Source organism: Neomonachus schauinslandi, chromosome 11 (genome assembly GCF_002201575.2).
Source record: "Neomonachus schauinslandi chromosome 11, ASM220157v2, whole genome shotgun sequence".
In the NCBI taxonomy this organism is placed as follows: domain Eukaryota; kingdom Metazoa; phylum Chordata; class Mammalia; order Carnivora; family Phocidae; genus Neomonachus; species Neomonachus schauinslandi.
Window position 1 is genome coordinate 68,930,016 of NC_058413.1, and position 16,626 is coordinate 68,946,641.

Below are 16,626 nucleotides of genomic sequence, written 5' to 3' on the forward strand. Positions count from 1 at the left end.
AACAGCAGTTTGTTTTTTGTATCTGTGAGTCTGTTTTTGTTTTGTGTGTTCATTTGTTTTGTTTTTTAGATTCCACATATAAGGAATCGTGTGGTATTCTGTCTTTCTCTTATTTCACTTAGCATAATACCCTCTAGGTCCATCCATATTGCAAATGGCAAGATTTCATTCTTTTTTATGGCTGAGTAATATTCCTGTGTGTGTGTGTGTGTGTGTGTGTGTGTGTGTGTGTGTATGATGGACACTTAGGCTACTTCCATATCTTGACTGTTGTAAATAATGCAGTGAACATAGGGAGTGCATGTATCTTTTTGAATTAATGTTTTCATTGTCTTCTTATAAATACCCAGCAGTGGAACTTCTGGATTGTATGGTAGATCTATTTTTAAATTTTTGAGGAATCTCCTTACTATTTTCCACAGTGATTGCACCAGTTTGCATTCCCACCAACAGTGTATGAAGGTTCATTTTCTCTACAACCTCGCCAACACTTATTATATTTTGCCTTTTAGATAATAGCCAATCTGACAGGTATGATGTAATATTGTGATTTTGATTTGCATTTCTCTGAAGATTAGTGATGTTGAACATTTTTTATGTACCTGTTGGACATCTTTGTGTCTTCTTTGTAAAAATGTCTATTCAAGTCATCGGCTCAGTTTTTTTTCTCCTTTGCCCAGTTTTTAGTCATGTTGTTTGTGTTTTTGATACTGAGTTATGCAAGTTCTTTAAATATTTTGGAGAGTAAATCCTTAATGGATGTATGATTTTCAAATATCTTCCCCTGCTCAGTAGGTTGCCCTTTCCTTTGGTTGATTGTTTCCTTTGCTGTGCAGAATCTTTTTATTCTGATGTAGTCCCATGTGTATATTTTAGCTTTGCTGCCCTTGCTGGCGGAGACTGGTCCAAGGGACTATTGTTAAGGCTGTGTCAAAGAGCCTACTGCTCATGTTTTCTTCTAAGAGTTTTAATGTTACAGGTCTTCAGTTCAAGTCTTTCATCCATTTTGAATTTATTTTTGTATATGGGGTAAGAAAGTGGTCCAGTTTTCCCAGCACTATTTATTCAAGAGACTGTCCTTTCCCCACTGTGTCATTCTTGCCACCTTTGTCATTGATTAAATGACCACATATGTATGGATTTATTTCTGGGTTCTTTATTCTATTTCATTCATTGATCCATGTGTCTGTTTTTTTTTAAAGGAAGGTTTTAGTATCTTCCATGTTGTCCTTGGTGTGCATGTGTGCCTTGGTTATGCCATTTTTCCTCACACTGGGCTAGGCACAGAGTGGGCCCTTTGGTCTGGAAACCCACGTCTTGCAGTTGGAGGGAATGCATTTCCCTTTGACCACTTCTTCCCTCTTTTGTCTTTTTTGAACTATTACTAGTTGTTTAACATCTAGGGATTATTTTCTGGTGTGTTCATTTTTTATCTTTTGTTTCTATCTGTGTCTTTTTTTTACTATCAGGAATATTTTTCTCAACTCTGTCATTCATTTTTTTTAATTGAAATCTTTATTACTATTGTTGTTATTATTAAGCTTCCCTTCATTCTATGCAGTACCTCCTTACTCTTGAGTTGATTTATTTTTTTTTAACTTTTTTAAAAAGATTTTATTTATTTTTTTATTTATTTGAGAGAGAGAGAGAGAGAAACAGCATGAGAGGGGAGAGGGTCAGAGGGAGAAGCAGGCTCCCTGCTCGATCCCAGGTTCCGGGATCATGACCTGAGCCGAAGGCAGTCGCTTAACCAACTGAGCCACCCAGACACCCGAGTTGATTTTATTTTAGTATGTGTGTTTGGTCTGTATCTTTGAAGTCAAAGGCTGTTTTCAAATACCTGGGCATCTTTGGCAACCTGTCTTATTTAGGAGTGAGTCTATAAAAAGCTGACCAAAGCCCTGTATGCAAGCGTGGCAATTGTCAAATGGGAAGCTTCAGAGAAGAGTGATCAAGAATGCCTCTTCTAGATGCTTTAGGGGAGGCAACAACTATAGGTCTACAGAATCTATAGATCTTTTGTCTTGGACTAGTTATTCTCTCCAGACAGGAAATCTTTAATCCTACCATTGGAGTAGGAAGTTAGGCAGGGCTAGATGGGAGTGGGGTGAGGGTAGATGTTAATATTATCTACGTTTTAAATAATGCAATATATGTTAAGAAAAAAAAAAAAAGAAGAAGAAGAAGGTAGCGGGAGGGGAAGAATGAAGCGGGGGAAATCGGAGGGGTAGACGAACCATGAGAGACGATGGACTCTGAAAAACAAACAGGGTTCTAGAGGGGAGGGGGGTGGGAGGATGGGTTAGCCTGGTGGTGGGTACTGAGGAGGGCACGTTCTGCATGGAGCACTGGGTGTTATGCACAAACAATGAATCATGGAACACTTCATCTAAAACTAATGATGTAATGTATGGGGATTAACATAAGAATAAAAAAAAAATTAAAAAAAAATATTATCTACGTTTTACTCATGAGAATACTACAGTAAAGAAAAGCTAATAATCTTTGGGTTAGTAACCACCCAAAGTTATTTGGTAATAAATCCTAAAGCCTGGATTCAAACTCCAGCTGTCTAATTTTAGAATCCTAGCCTCTTCAACACACTGCTATATAAAGTGTTCTTCTATATCAATAAAAACATAAATAGCTAAATAAGGCAGGCAAAAGGCATAAATCAGCAATTCAAAGTTTGGAAAGTCCTTGCTGCTTGCCTTTTGTGTATGTTCTTGGTGTCTTATGTATGTCTGAGCATTCCTTCTCTCTCCTTCGTGAGACTCTGGATCCACTCCTGAACCCCTCACTGTGCGGATTCTTCATGCTTCTGAACGCTGCTTGTCAGAGAATCATCCATTTGTGGAATTTCAGTCATTAACAACTTGCAGCATTATCCTATATAATATTGTATAATGCTCATTTACAATCACCTCCAACAATTCCCTGTTTTCTTAAATTATTTGTACTGAAATGCAACATTATCTTGTCTTTGTTTCAGGAACATTTTCACATCTCCTGTATCCTTGAAGGCAAGACTTTAGGCCCTTTCAGATAATTTTTATACTATCATTTATGTTGTATACACATATTTTTTAATTCCACATCTGGGGTATCTTTTAACATTATAATATTAACCCTTTAGTAAGTGGCTTATTGAGGTTCTTAAATACATTCCTTTATTCATTACTGACCAAAACAGTTTTACTAGTATTAATAGTAAATATGGTACTATGCATTTTATTATAAGCTATTTTATGAGATATATTTTGTGTGTGTGCGTTTTGTGTTGTTGTTGTTTCCTTTCTGTAGGCAACAAGCAAATCCAGGAGCTATCCTTTGTATCACAGTGTCTCTGAAACATATGAATTGGTGGAAAAATTTTACGATCCAACTTTTAAGTATCACCTCGCTGTGGCCCAGGTTCGAGGAGGGATGGTATTTGAACTAGCCAATTCCATAGTGCTCCCATTTGACTGTCGAGATTATGCTATAGTTTTGAGAAAGTATGCTGACAAAATCTACAATATTTCAATGAAACATCCACAAGAAATGAAAACATACAGTGTGTCATTTGGTATGCTACACCTCCTCTTTCAAAATTCATTATCTCTGTGCTTCAATTAATCTCCAAAATGTTATTATCTACTTTAGTCCATTTATTATTTATTGCCAGTCCCTGTGATCAGACATTTTGTTTACATCTATAAATGTATTTGTCATTTCACTGATGCTCCTCTTGTAATATATAAAATATAAATACCTTGTAAAATGCAGAAGAGAACAAACAGCTTCCTATACTGTTCCCTTTGCATAAGCCATAGGACAACACCATTAGGCCCCGATTTCTATTTCAGATTCACTTTTCTCTGCTGTGACGAACTTTACTGAAATTGCTTCTAAGTTCAGTGAGAGACTTCAACACTTGGACAAAAACAAGTATGTTCTACATTTTTAAGTTATGCCTATAATAGATACAATGAAAAAGACATACTAATTGACGTCTTTGTTGCTGAAATGTCTTTGGAAAGTGTTTTGCTCCTGTCTCTCCACCTTAAGGCATCCTGTACAGGGCTGCCCTGTCTCTGCAAGACCCACCTCTAACTTTCTGAGTGGCCGCCCTGTGCTGAGAAAAGCCAGCACCTCCTTAACTACCAGCTGATTAGTGACAAAATTCCCACCTTAGCACTGAGGGGCCTCCACTGCGTGACCCTAGCTTTTACTAGCTTTGTCTCTTGTTCTTTCAGTGTCTGTCCATCATACTTCAACCAACTTCTCCTATTTCCAGAACACACTTTCTTTTCTTCCTCTTCTTAATGTCATTACCTCCAGAGTTTCTCATTTCTACTTCCACCTGATAAAATTCTTTCTCCAGAACAACAAGTACTGGGAAGCCAGTTTTCTTCTAATATTAAGCATTTAGGATTCATTCTGTGTGAAATCACCAAAGTAAACGTAATTGGAATAGAACTTTAAGATGGGAGAAAAATCATGAGAGGATATTAAGGAAATTTTTTTGAAGTAGAATTTTGAAAGTGAACTTCAACTGTTTATTGAGCCTATTTTGATGATACGGATATCAAATCCTTAGGGACTGATGCAAAAATACATTGAAAGATAAGAGCAGGCAGTCCAAAAATAGATGAGTGACATATAGGAATGTATTTGGGTAAAAAAAAATGTGTTTGTAATGAAGGACACATCAACAATAAATGGAGGAAGAAAGACATATTCAACAATAATGTTGTTTAAGCTCTTTTAGCAACTGATAAGAAAGTGAGTTCAGAATCTCACTTCACATCACATGCAATCATAAGCAATGGTTGTAGAAAAATTCTTTATTAAAAGTTGAGATTTCTTGGAAGTGAAATTCCAAGTTTAGAAGCAACAGGGAAATGACAAAGCAATCAGGTTTGAGAACACTGAAATGGTTCATAATATGAAAGTCAATCATCAAAAGCAAAGGTAGAAAATTGGGAAAGCTCTTGTCCAGCAAATATGGAAAGGGAGTAATATAAACATTATAAAAATATTTTTTTGAAAATTGGTAAGAAAATCCAAAAGAACAAAGCTGAAAATGTTGGCAATGGGCAAGACAATTCAAAAAGAAGACACTACTTGTGCAGAAACAGATTAAAAAAAAATTCAAATTAACTACTGATTAAAAAATATAGATGAAAATAACATCATACTACTTTTGAAATAACGTTATACTGTTTTTGTATCAACTTAGTAATGATTTAAAACTTGCTTGTACACATTGCACTAGAGATGGTGCCCTGGAACAGATGCTTTCTCACTTTTCTGATAGCATTGTGAATTGTTTTAAAAACCTTTTTGAAAAAATAAATAAAAATAAAAAATAGAAACCTGAAAAGCATAAATACATACTATTAAAGTTTCAAGAGCCATTTACACAGTTCTTAGATTTTGCCATAGTATTTCCATTTCTTGGACCTTTTCTTCAGGAAAGAATTTCAAGTTTGGAAAGAAAAAAGGGCTTCTCAGAAAAAGATATGAATTGTAATACCAAACAATTCAAAGGGCTCCCGGGTGGCTCAGTTGGTTAAACATCCGACTCTTGATTTCAGCTCAGGTCATGATCTCAGGGTCATGAGACAGAGCTCCACATCAGGCTCCATGCTGGGCGTGGAGCCTGCTTAAGATTCTCTCTCTCCCTCTCCCCCTACCCACCCCTCCCCCCGCTCATGCTCTTTCAATAAATAAATAATTAATTAATTAATTAAAAAATAGGGGCTCCTGGGTGGCTCAGTCGGTTAAACATCTGCCTTTGGCTCAGGTCATGATCTCGGGGTCCTAGGATTGAGCCCCATATGGGGCTCCCTGCTCAGTGGGGAGCCTATTTCTCCCTCTCCCTCTGCCTCTCCTTCTGCTTGTATGCTTTCTCTCTCTGTGTCAAATAAAAAAATAAAATATTTTTAAAATAATAATAATAAAATAGAAATAGTTTATTAAAAAATATCAAATCATTCAAAACAATCAATACCTAGAGATCTATCTAAAAGTTAGATGTCCTCCAATTTGAACATTTCATAAACATTGAAATAGGTGATTACAAAGGAAATATGAGATATTTACAATAAAATGTGAAGCAAACCAAAAATGTTTAAAATTGTAAACAGTTTGATTACTTTTTATTGAACAAATATAGAGAAAAATTCAAAGTAAACCAATTAGTATAATAACTGTGTCATCCTGGGGTGAGTATGGGATTTTTTTTTCCTTATACTTTACAGATCCTTCCAAATTTGTGTGTGGGTTAAAAAAAAAAATCAACAATGAAAAATAAATCTTAAGGGGATTCCAAACACCATATATTCTATGAAGTTGATTTTCTGTCTTTAAAACTATGATCTTTCCTCCCTCTGGCAAAGTGCCTTATAGAAATGGATTATGATTTTCTAGGACATTTGGCTTTAATAATAATAAAATAATAATAAAACATTGCCTATGGTTTGGTAAATATGCATAATTTTCCAGGAACCCTACTAACCATTAATAGACTATCCCATTCAATATCGAAATGACTTCTTTGAGTAGATTATTAGGATACCTAAGATGAAAAACATCTTGCCTATATTTAAATACCTAGGTTTGCCAATTAATTATTATTTCAAAATAAATACAAATTACTGTTGTCTTTTTCAACTGGCACATATAACTTTATGTGGTTTTATAAGCCTCAGCAGAATAGTATTTTATAGGATTTTAAAAATGTAACCATGGAGTGGTGGGGGGTGGGAGGGATGGGGTGCCTGGGTGATAGACATTGGGGAGGGTATGTGCTATGGTGAGTGCTGTGAATTGTGTAAGACTGTTGAATCACAGACCTGTACCTCTGAAACAAATAATACATTATATGTTAAAAAAAAAAAAAAAGAAGATAGCAGGAAGGGAAGAATGAAGGGGGGGCGAATCGGAGGGGGAGATGAACCATGAGAGACTATGGACTCCGAAAAACAAACTGAGGGTTCTAGAGGGGAGGGGGGGTGGGGGATGGGTTAGCCTGGTGATGGGTATTAAAGAGGGCACATATTGAATGGAGCACTGGGTGTTATACGCAAACAATGAATCATGGAACACTACATCAAAAACTAATGATGTAATGTATGGTGATTAACATAACATAATAAAAAAATGTAACCATGTATACTATTGTTCTTAATTTATATATCATAGAGATTTAAGATATATTAGTTATATTTAATTTTGTTGTGAATTTTTAGTTTGCTGTGCAGTGCATGCTTTCTCACAAAGTGACAACTGTATTTGTTTTGTTGTTTAGCCCAATATTATTGAGAATTATGAATGATCAACTGATGTTTTTGGAACGAGCATTTACTGATCCTTTAGGATTACCAGACAGGCCTTTCTATAGGTAAGGATAAAATATGACTCCTGATTATATCTTTATTTTTTCTTTTTTGCGCTGTGGAAAAAATATAGTTGATTTCTTATAAGCAAATAGAAATTTCAAAATATATGTGGCAAATGATATATTATTTCTTCATATAATGTAATGTGATTGCTGCATTTTTTCTTTTTAATATCTTTTTTACTTCTGATTATAAAGAATATATGTTCATTGTAGGAAATTTAAAAGATCAACAAAGTCACAAGTAGAATAAAATCACCCCAATTCTGTCGGTTAGTTATAAAATCATGCTTATATTTGGTTTATATAATTTTAGCCCCCTCTCATTTTACATATATTTTTCTTTATGTATGTATACACATAAGACATAATAAATATATGTAAAATATATAAAGTATGTATTTATATACTCATTCTCCTAATGTTCACTTTTTTTCTAATTTTTAACAATTGTAAATATTTCTGATAAACATCAGTGATGAACATTAGATTGATCTTACTAGGAATTGCAGAACAAATTAGATCAGTGACTAGTGAGAAATGGCCCTGTCTTTCTGTTTATGGATTATCAGAGGATCAGAATTAGGAGTAAGGGCATCATCCAGACATGTGACTGGTTCCCCAGTGGCAGCACGATTGTGCTTCTTTCCTTCTTTACCTCTTTGCTTGGGAACTTATCCTTCCCTTCATGGGTTATGACATGAACTGACATAGGTCTTTCAATAAAATATCACCTTCTACCTAGGTCAAGTTATGCTTTCAAAATTGTTTTTAATAATTATTCATGCTTTAAGCTGGGCATTCTAACATGTTAGTATATCTCTTTTTTTAAAGAGAAAAAACACAATAGTAGGTTGGCAGGTCACAAATAGGACTTTAATAATCACAACTTCGCTACATTTCAGGAGGTAAAGTGGGATAGTGAAAAGTCAGTACTTTTTTGCAATGTAGCTTGAGACTAATCACTTAATCTCTCAGATCTCAATTTCCTCCTTTTTGAAATGCTAGTATCAATTTTGTAGAGTTTTTTTTTAAGATTTATGTATTTTAGAGAGAGAGGATGCACATGTATGTGCAAGCAGGAGGAGAGGGAGCGAGAGGCAGAGAAGCAGACTTCCCACTGAGCGTAGAGCCCGATGTGGGACTGTATCCCAAGACCCTGAGATCATGACCTGAGCTGAAACCAAGAGTCGGAGGCTTAACCAACTCAGCCACCTAGGCGCCCCTGTAGTGTTTATTTTTAAGGAATAGAAAAATTACAGGCAAATCATTTAATCGCAAGCACGATCCATAGTAGGTGACAAGCTACTGGGGCTATTATTGTTATTTTTGTTGCTCTGAACCATGTTAAGTCCTCTGTTTAAAGTCAAAACATATACTTCATAGACTGGACTTTGGAGATGATTAAACTTGGAAGTTTAGCTGACAAGGGGCTTGTTCAAATCATAAGATTAGAATTCTGCAGTCCAGAACTTGTAGAGTGCTCCTGTTTTTCTCTTGTATGTATCATTTGGACAACTGATAGACTGCAAACTGTTTTTATCAACAGGCATGTCATCTATGCTCCCAGCAGCCACAACAAGTATGCAGGGGAGTCATTCCCAGGAATTTATGATGCTCTGTTTGATATTGAAAGCAAAGTGGATCCTTCCAAAGCCTGGGGAGAAGTGAAGCGACAGATCTCCATTGCAGCCTTTACCGTGCAGGCTGCAGCCGGGACTCTGAGAGAAGTAGCCTGAGGTGGTTCTTCAGAGAACCCGTATTGAATAGGTATGGTCTATCACTCAGAAAGAATCATGAAAGGCATATTCTAAAAAATAAACTAAAAAATATAGTTAATACACACACACACATACACATCTTAACATTCTTCTCCCTATGAATCAAAAAAGAAAGATGGACAATTTTTATTCTATAATTATAAAAGGTTATTCTGAATTTGAACTAAAGGTTAAAATTAAGGCAAACGCCTACTATATTAAAACTCCTATGTGGCATTATAGGGAATCGAGTCTAATTCAGCACTGGCATCAGCCCTACTGGCCACCCAGGGCTGAGAGATCATTATCTTAGCAAACTAGTTGAGCTACTCTGGTCTAATCATGCTGGGGTAAATATAGTCACTCTATACCATAAAGGCTAATTACGTTTATTAAATTAGCAAATATCCTATTTATATCAAAGGGTATATGTAACATTATGTACAGTAAAAAATATTAAATAAATTAACATTTGTAGAACTGCCCCCCCCAAATAACCAGTTTGAGAAAGAAACGTTACCAATATCTTTGAATCCCCTATCACTAACCAGTGTGCCTTCATCTTCTGCCAGAGATACTCACTTTCTTGAATCTTACGTGAGTCTTTTCTGTTATTTATCGTTATTCAACACATTGCTATATTCCTTATATGTGTTGGGGTTTGTGTATTTTTTAAACTGTTTATAAATAAAATCATACTGTGTATCTATTTTCTAAGACTTGATTTTTTCACTCACCTTTGAAGGTGTGTCCATGTGTCATTAGGGCTGGAGTTCACTAGAGTTCACTGATACGGAGCAATTCACTTGCTTGAATATAACAGTTATAAGTCAGGGTCCAGTTAAGACAGAGAAATCACACAACATACTCAGGGAAAGTTAATATAAAGAATGATTAGTTATAGTAGCATTGCCGTAATGAGATACTATCTAGTTAAAGGTAAGGAGAACTCTAAAGAATCTAAGTACGTCAGGTACAAGGAGCGGTCACTCTCCCTAGGGCTGAGATGGAGCAGCCAGGGAAGAAATCCCCCCACGCCTAGGGCCTTACTAAACAGCAGGAAGGCACTGTGGTGCTGTGCTAGCAGAACTTGCAAAACTCCCCAGAAACCTGTACTCTGGGCCACTGTGGGAAGCTGATTCGGGGAAATTGCCTTGCCAGAGGCTCTCTACCACCAAACCAAACAAGGGTTAGAAGATGCTCCTGACTACTGAGTTCTGGCCACCATGAACTGCAAGAAGCAAGTGCTACAGCAGCAGCCTACACTACAAGACAGGAGCACTGCAGGATGGGGGCGCTGCAGGACGGGGGAACACAGCAGGATGGGGGCACAGCAGGATGGGGGCGCTGCAGGATGGGGGTACCCCAGAAACGGGGTACTCCAGGATGGGGGTACTCCAGGATGGGGACACTGTAGGACAGGGACACTGCAGGATGGGAGTGATGGTGAAGTCATGTATGCATATGAGCCAGATGCTGAAATCATTTGCATGCAGAGGCCTCCCAGGTAAGCACATGGGAACCAGGAAGGAAAAGCCCTTCCTGCAATGTGTCTACAATGCCTTCTACTCACAAAGTTTAACATCATACCTCTTGGCAAAGAAATTTTTAAAGGGCCCAGATATATTTACAAAGAGTAGGCAATAAGAGTAAGTCTGGAGCAGAGAAGCAATAAATTGGATAGCTGACACATAACAGAATGCATTCATTCATTTTTCTGCTGGTAGGAGTTTGGAATGTTTTCTGTCTTTTGCTCCTAACAACACATCTCCCAGTACAAATATTCGAGTTGTTCTCTTTCCTGGTATCTACCCATAAATGAAATGTCTGGGTTGTAAAACGTGTACATTTTTAATTGTACTGGCAATGAGAAACTGTTACAAAGTGATTTTATTCACTTATATTCCCAATGCAAAGTAATCATCTTATACAAAAGAATAGAAATAAGAAAAAATTGGCAGATTAGAGAAATACAAAGAATTTAGTGTTCCTAGAATTCAAGGAGAATGTGGGAGACAATCTATATGTTTAGCATCAGATCATGTAAGGCTTGGGAAGATACACTAAGGAGGGTGATTCTTTTCCTATATAAAAAGCCATGTAGTAACAGTTAAACAGGGTAGACAAGTGTTGAGATTTACCTTTTAGGAAGCACTCTGGCCTAGGCATAGATGGCTTGGAAAGACATTAACCCAGCAAGAGATCACAACCTGAATTTTTTCTCATAAACCCTGTGTCACACAGACCTTCACCCTTAGAAAAGATAGGACTTCCCTCTCCTTCACATTTCAGCTCTTCTGCAAAGACCTCCAGGACATATGCCCATTCCCTGTATCTTAACCCATACCAATCCTTAGGGACAAGTCTGGATCATAACTGTGTCTCCAGTGTCTACCAGGACGCAGAGTCCGTGCGACTGCTTATTTGTGAAGAGCCGGTAGTGTGAGTATGGAACTGTGTTTGGCAAATGGTATGTCTGGGAAGTGATGTGCTCAGCACTAGGATTTCAGCAATGCCTTGTAATGGGATTTGATTGAGCATGCTAATAGGCTTTTATTGATGTCGGTGGTAGACATTTGGACAGTACTGTAGGTGATGCATGGGACTGGGGAAAGGTGAACATTACCATTCTAAAAAGTGCATAAAAACCCACACAATACTGGAAAGTTTTGTGAACTTTCAGTCAAATTGTAAACATGCAATAAGGATCCCCCCCCAAAACATTTTGTATAATTGCATGGCTTAATAACATATTTTGGCAATACATTTATTGTAACTGTTATTCACAAGAGATCTTATGGTGGCAGGGCACCTGGGTGGCTCACTTGATTAAGCGTCTGCCTTCAGCTCAGGTCATGATCCCAGGGTCCTGGGATTGAGTCCCCCCCCCATCGGGCTCCCTGCTCAGTGGGGAGTCTGCTTCTCTCTCTCCCTCTGCCTCTACCCACCCCTCCCCCACCACTCATGCAAGCGCACTCTCTCAAATAAATTAAACATTAAAACAAGCAAAACATTATGTACAAGAGATTGTACAATGACGGTCAGAACCACGGCTTTGGGAGATAGACTGCCAGTTCAAACCCTGCTCCTTTCACTTGGAATATGACTAGGGGCAAATTATTAAGGCTCTCAAGTTTTTTGATTTATAAAAATGGGTGTTAAACAGTATTTCATAGGGTTTCTGTAATGATTAAAAGAGCTAATACATGCAAAGCACTTAGAAGAGTGCCCAGCATATAAATACTAATCAATACATGTTTAATATTGTCATTTGAGTGGTGGGGTATTTCTTAATATGGTAGTAAGTGTCATTTTTTTCTCTTCTGCATGATGATATAGTTGAAATTAGATACCTACTATAGCTTCCAGCCCTACAATTCTGAATTATTGTTTATTCTTTTATATGCATCTTTTAATTGCTTATTTTTTTTTCTATCTCATGTAGTTGCAAGATGTGTTTCAACAAATGGCAGTTACATATTTGTTGTCCCAAGTGTGGCTTAAAAATGAGGTTAATTAACTAATTTTGTGCACAGGAAATATACCAAGTAAATTTTACATTGATCTGGATATTTAATAATGATTAAGTAAAATCACTTACCAAATTGTAATGGCAAGAAAATGATAAAGATGCTGCATACATTTTGGACAGCAATTTCATGATTATACTAAGGCCAAGTTTAACTGGTTTATGAAATTGGAAACACAATACATGAACTTTAAAGATGAACCACGTTCTACGGACTTCCTGTAGATTTTTGTTTCTCATTAATCTCTTGGGACAATCTCGGAACCGTAATGTGTTCCATATTGCTGAAGGCTGAACTTTATAGGTTGTCTGTGCAGTTAGAGGAGAAAGATATATGGGTAAGTAGGCATAGAGTGGTTTTATAGCTCAAAAGTAGAATATCAAATTGGAATAGTAAATAGAAAAATAAGTCAACATGTATACTAACATTACTTTTCTAGTCTCAGGGACAGTACTATATATCTCTATCTTATTCTATGGGCTACATTGATCCATAGGTTTAATGCCTTATATGTTCATCTGATATGAAAGTTTATAAAACATACATTGCTTTGGAAAACTGAAAAGATTATAAAGTCCAATAGAGATGGAATTTCATCTCTGATTATTAGGGCCTATTATTATGATTTCTCATATTTCAATTCATACACTCTCCACTGCATTTACTTGAGTAAATCAAATCCTTCAGTGAATGATTTGGTGCTATTAATAAAAAAATAAAATTCAATGCCACATAGTGAAATTTTCAAATAATTTAAATTCAACTTGTATTCCATCAAAAAAATTATATTTTAATCAAATAATTTAAATTCAGTTCAATTTATATTCAATCCAAAATATATTCAAATGCCAAAATAAATTCAGATCAAATAAGCAATTAAATATGGAGAATATAACCATAAAATCAGAATGAAATGAAACATCAGGTTTAATGTCTTGATGGATAGGATCTACTAAACCTAAAACTTGGGGGGAAATAAAGCAAATGATCTATAAACAAAATGAAAACACCATATTGGGAAAAATATTTGCAATAAATATAACAAAGTGTTAGCATAACTAACTTACAGGCTCTTTTAAATCAGTAAGTTTAATATTAATAGTTAATCTCCACTTTTCTCCCAGAGGACTGTGTGTGTGTGTGCACATGTGCTCAGGTTAAGAGAAAAAGAAAATAAAAGACTAAGGATAAGGACAGAAAACCAAGGTACAAAGTAGTATGACTATGTGTACCTAAACAGCAGGGTTCTTAACCTCTACCCTTCTTGAAGGTCATCCACAACCTTAACATAAACATAAATCTATTGCTCAGGAGAAGCAAACGAGGAGGGCAATAAAATGGCAAGCTGAAATGCAGAGTTAAGGGGATTACTGAACAAGAATAAATTAAGAGAACGTGAGGAGGAGGTCACAGAAAAAATTAATCTGTATAATGTACTGAGCCAAAGTTAAAAGGACCTCTAAACCAGTAGACATAGCTCTCAATGGACCTATTTCATCAAAAATGTTTTGAGTCTCTCTTGTTTTTCATAGTATTAGGAGTTGTAGATAATGCTTCAGAGAAGGTCGTTAGCCCACTACAAACTTTTGATCTATAAATTCATTTTGCTCAGTGATTTGGGAATTTATCTAAGACACTACAACGAATTTCTTCAGAATACTGATCCAGTAATCTACAGCCTTTTTTACAGTTTCATACTTATAACTCAGTCCCCATAGGTGGTTCTGCTGTAAAGTAGCAAATTTCTCTTCAAAGTCATTCAAACTGTTCTTTGGTTTGTAAAATATTTTTAACTTTAAAAAAGCTCACAAACAGAAAAAAATTAGTTCTTTATAATAAAATATACATACCAAATGCTTATAAATCTCTCCAATCTAAAGGACACATTTCTTTTTTTTTTTTAAGATTTTATTTATTTATTTGACAGAGAGAGAGTCAGAGAGCACAAGCAGGGGGAGGGGCAGAAGGAGAGGGAGAAGCAGGCTCCCCACTGAGCAGGGAGTCCAAAGGGATCCAGGGCTCCATCCCAGGACCCTGGGATCATGACCTGAACAGGAGGCCTAACTGACTGAGCCACCCAGGAACCCCTAAAGGACACATTTCAGATAGAACTCACAGCGTTTTTTTGTATCAGATAATATTTATTTTTAATTGTCTTTTCAGAAAAATATCCTCCATTAAAAAAAAAAATTCATGATCAGCTTAGAGGATTCTGGTGGAGCACAGAGGATGTTTAAGGCAAGGAGACTACTTTGTGTGATACTATAATGAAGAATACATTTTATTACAAAATGATCCAAACCCATAGAACGTACAATACCAAGAGTCCATACTATGGACTCTGGCTGACAAAAATATATCATTGGTTCATCAATTGTAACAAATGCACCACTCTGGTGAGGGATGTTGATAACGGGGGAGGTTATACATGTGTAGGGGCAAAGAGTATATGGAAAATCTCTGTGCCTTCCCCTCAATTTTGCTATGAACTTAAAATTGCTCTAAAAAGTAGTTTATGTTTTAATAAGATTCTTGTAAGAGTCCTATTGTTGTTAATATATTTTAGGTTTAGAAAGGTCACTGAAAAGCATATGTGAAGTCACCTTATATTGGCTTGAAAATGTAAAATCAAATAATGACATCAGACACACTGATGTAATTATCTACCACCAGCAGGTGGATTATCTACCACCAGCAGGTAGATCTGTTGATGTTTCAGAATGACTTGAACTTATGTTTACAGCTACAATAATCTAATCTTCTATTAAGAATGTAATACATTTATTGAAAGAGAGAGAGAGAGACTGTGGGGTGGAGGGGTGCTGGGAGGGTCAGAAGAAGAGGGAGAGAATCTCAGGCAGGCTCCATGCTCAGATCATGACCTGAGCTGAAACCAAGAGTTGGTTGTTCAACTGATTGAGCCACCCAGGTGCCCCAAAACTGATTTATTTTAAGTCAGTTAGCAGTACTAGTTAGCAGTCCTTGCATCCCAGATGTATTAGGAAATGCACTATAATACACTGTGTTCTGAAGGTAGCTATGCTATAAAATACTTTCAAATGTTCATTTGAGGTCCAGTTCTAATGGTGCTTGTAGCTGCTGCATTTGGGTTCTTGCTATGCAGCATTACTGATCATGCTGGGCTGAGACCTGGCTTTACGGTCTGGGTTTGCCCTAAATTTTCTGGCCAAAAGTTGTTCATATTGGTTGAAAAGCAGATGACCAGGTTAGCCTAATTTGGGCTGTTTTTCCTATTGAAGTGTTCCCATCTATTTCTAATTGCCCAAGGAATACTGACAACAGTTTTATAACTTCTTGACCACCCTCTGGTAAAAAGACTCACCAACTCTTCCCACCAACGACTCTAATGTCAATGTTGGAATTCATAAGTGTTTGCCAGTAGCAAAGTTGAGCGGTATCACCCAGGATTTTCAGGTGTCAAAATTTGGTGGGAGCCTGGCACCAGTCATGTTATAATCCACGGTGCAGTCCAGATGGATGTGTTATTGTAGGGGCCCTGGCTTCTCACGGTATCTGCCTCCTGTCCCGGCCCTGCCATGTGAGATGAATGAATTAAAAGTCCTTTTTAACCTTCCCAGTGCAAACTGTTTTTCATGGGAATCTCTAAGAATCATAAATTTGTAATGTTCTTTTGAAATTATTATTTGGTCTGTCTTCTATTTTGCCAGGGCTTGATATTTGTGATGCTAGCATTCCCTTAGGCTAATAAAAGATACCTTTCTTCAACTATTCATTTTTAGATTTATGTCCATGTTAGGTTTTTATCAAGTTAAGCCCATAAACCTTGGTGAATCCACATCTGGCAAATGTTCAAGAATTAGTCCATGTTAAGGAGTAGATATTTTCTACCTTTCAGCAGGCTCAGTGTTGGCCACAGCGGGGAACTCGAGGCTTTTTAATCAATGTTTTTCAGGGGGCTTTTCCTACA

The 16,626-nt window shown here is 36.6% G+C and overlaps 1 protein-coding gene across 2 annotated transcripts in view; it reads left to right on the forward strand.

The window, feature by feature from the left end:
* Positions 1 to 9,815, forward strand: part of FOLH1B (folate hydrolase 1B) — a 66,176-nt gene extending 56,361 nt beyond the window's left edge. Inside the window, exons 16-19 of one of the 2 annotated variants that reach the window (XM_044919758.1) lie at positions 3,304 to 3,568; positions 3,849 to 3,930; positions 7,298 to 7,390; positions 8,937 to 9,815. In XM_044919758.1, coding sequence (XP_044775693.1) covers positions 3,304 to 3,568; positions 3,849 to 3,930; positions 7,298 to 7,390; positions 8,937 to 9,126 — 630 coding nt within the window. In that variant the 3' untranslated portion in view covers positions 9,127 to 9,815. The remainder of the gene's footprint in view (positions 1 to 3,303; positions 3,569 to 3,848; positions 3,931 to 7,297; positions 7,391 to 8,936) is intronic. The other variant, XM_044919759.1, reaches the window with a different exon arrangement.
* The last annotated feature ends 6,811 nt before the right edge of the window (positions 9,816 to 16,626 follow it).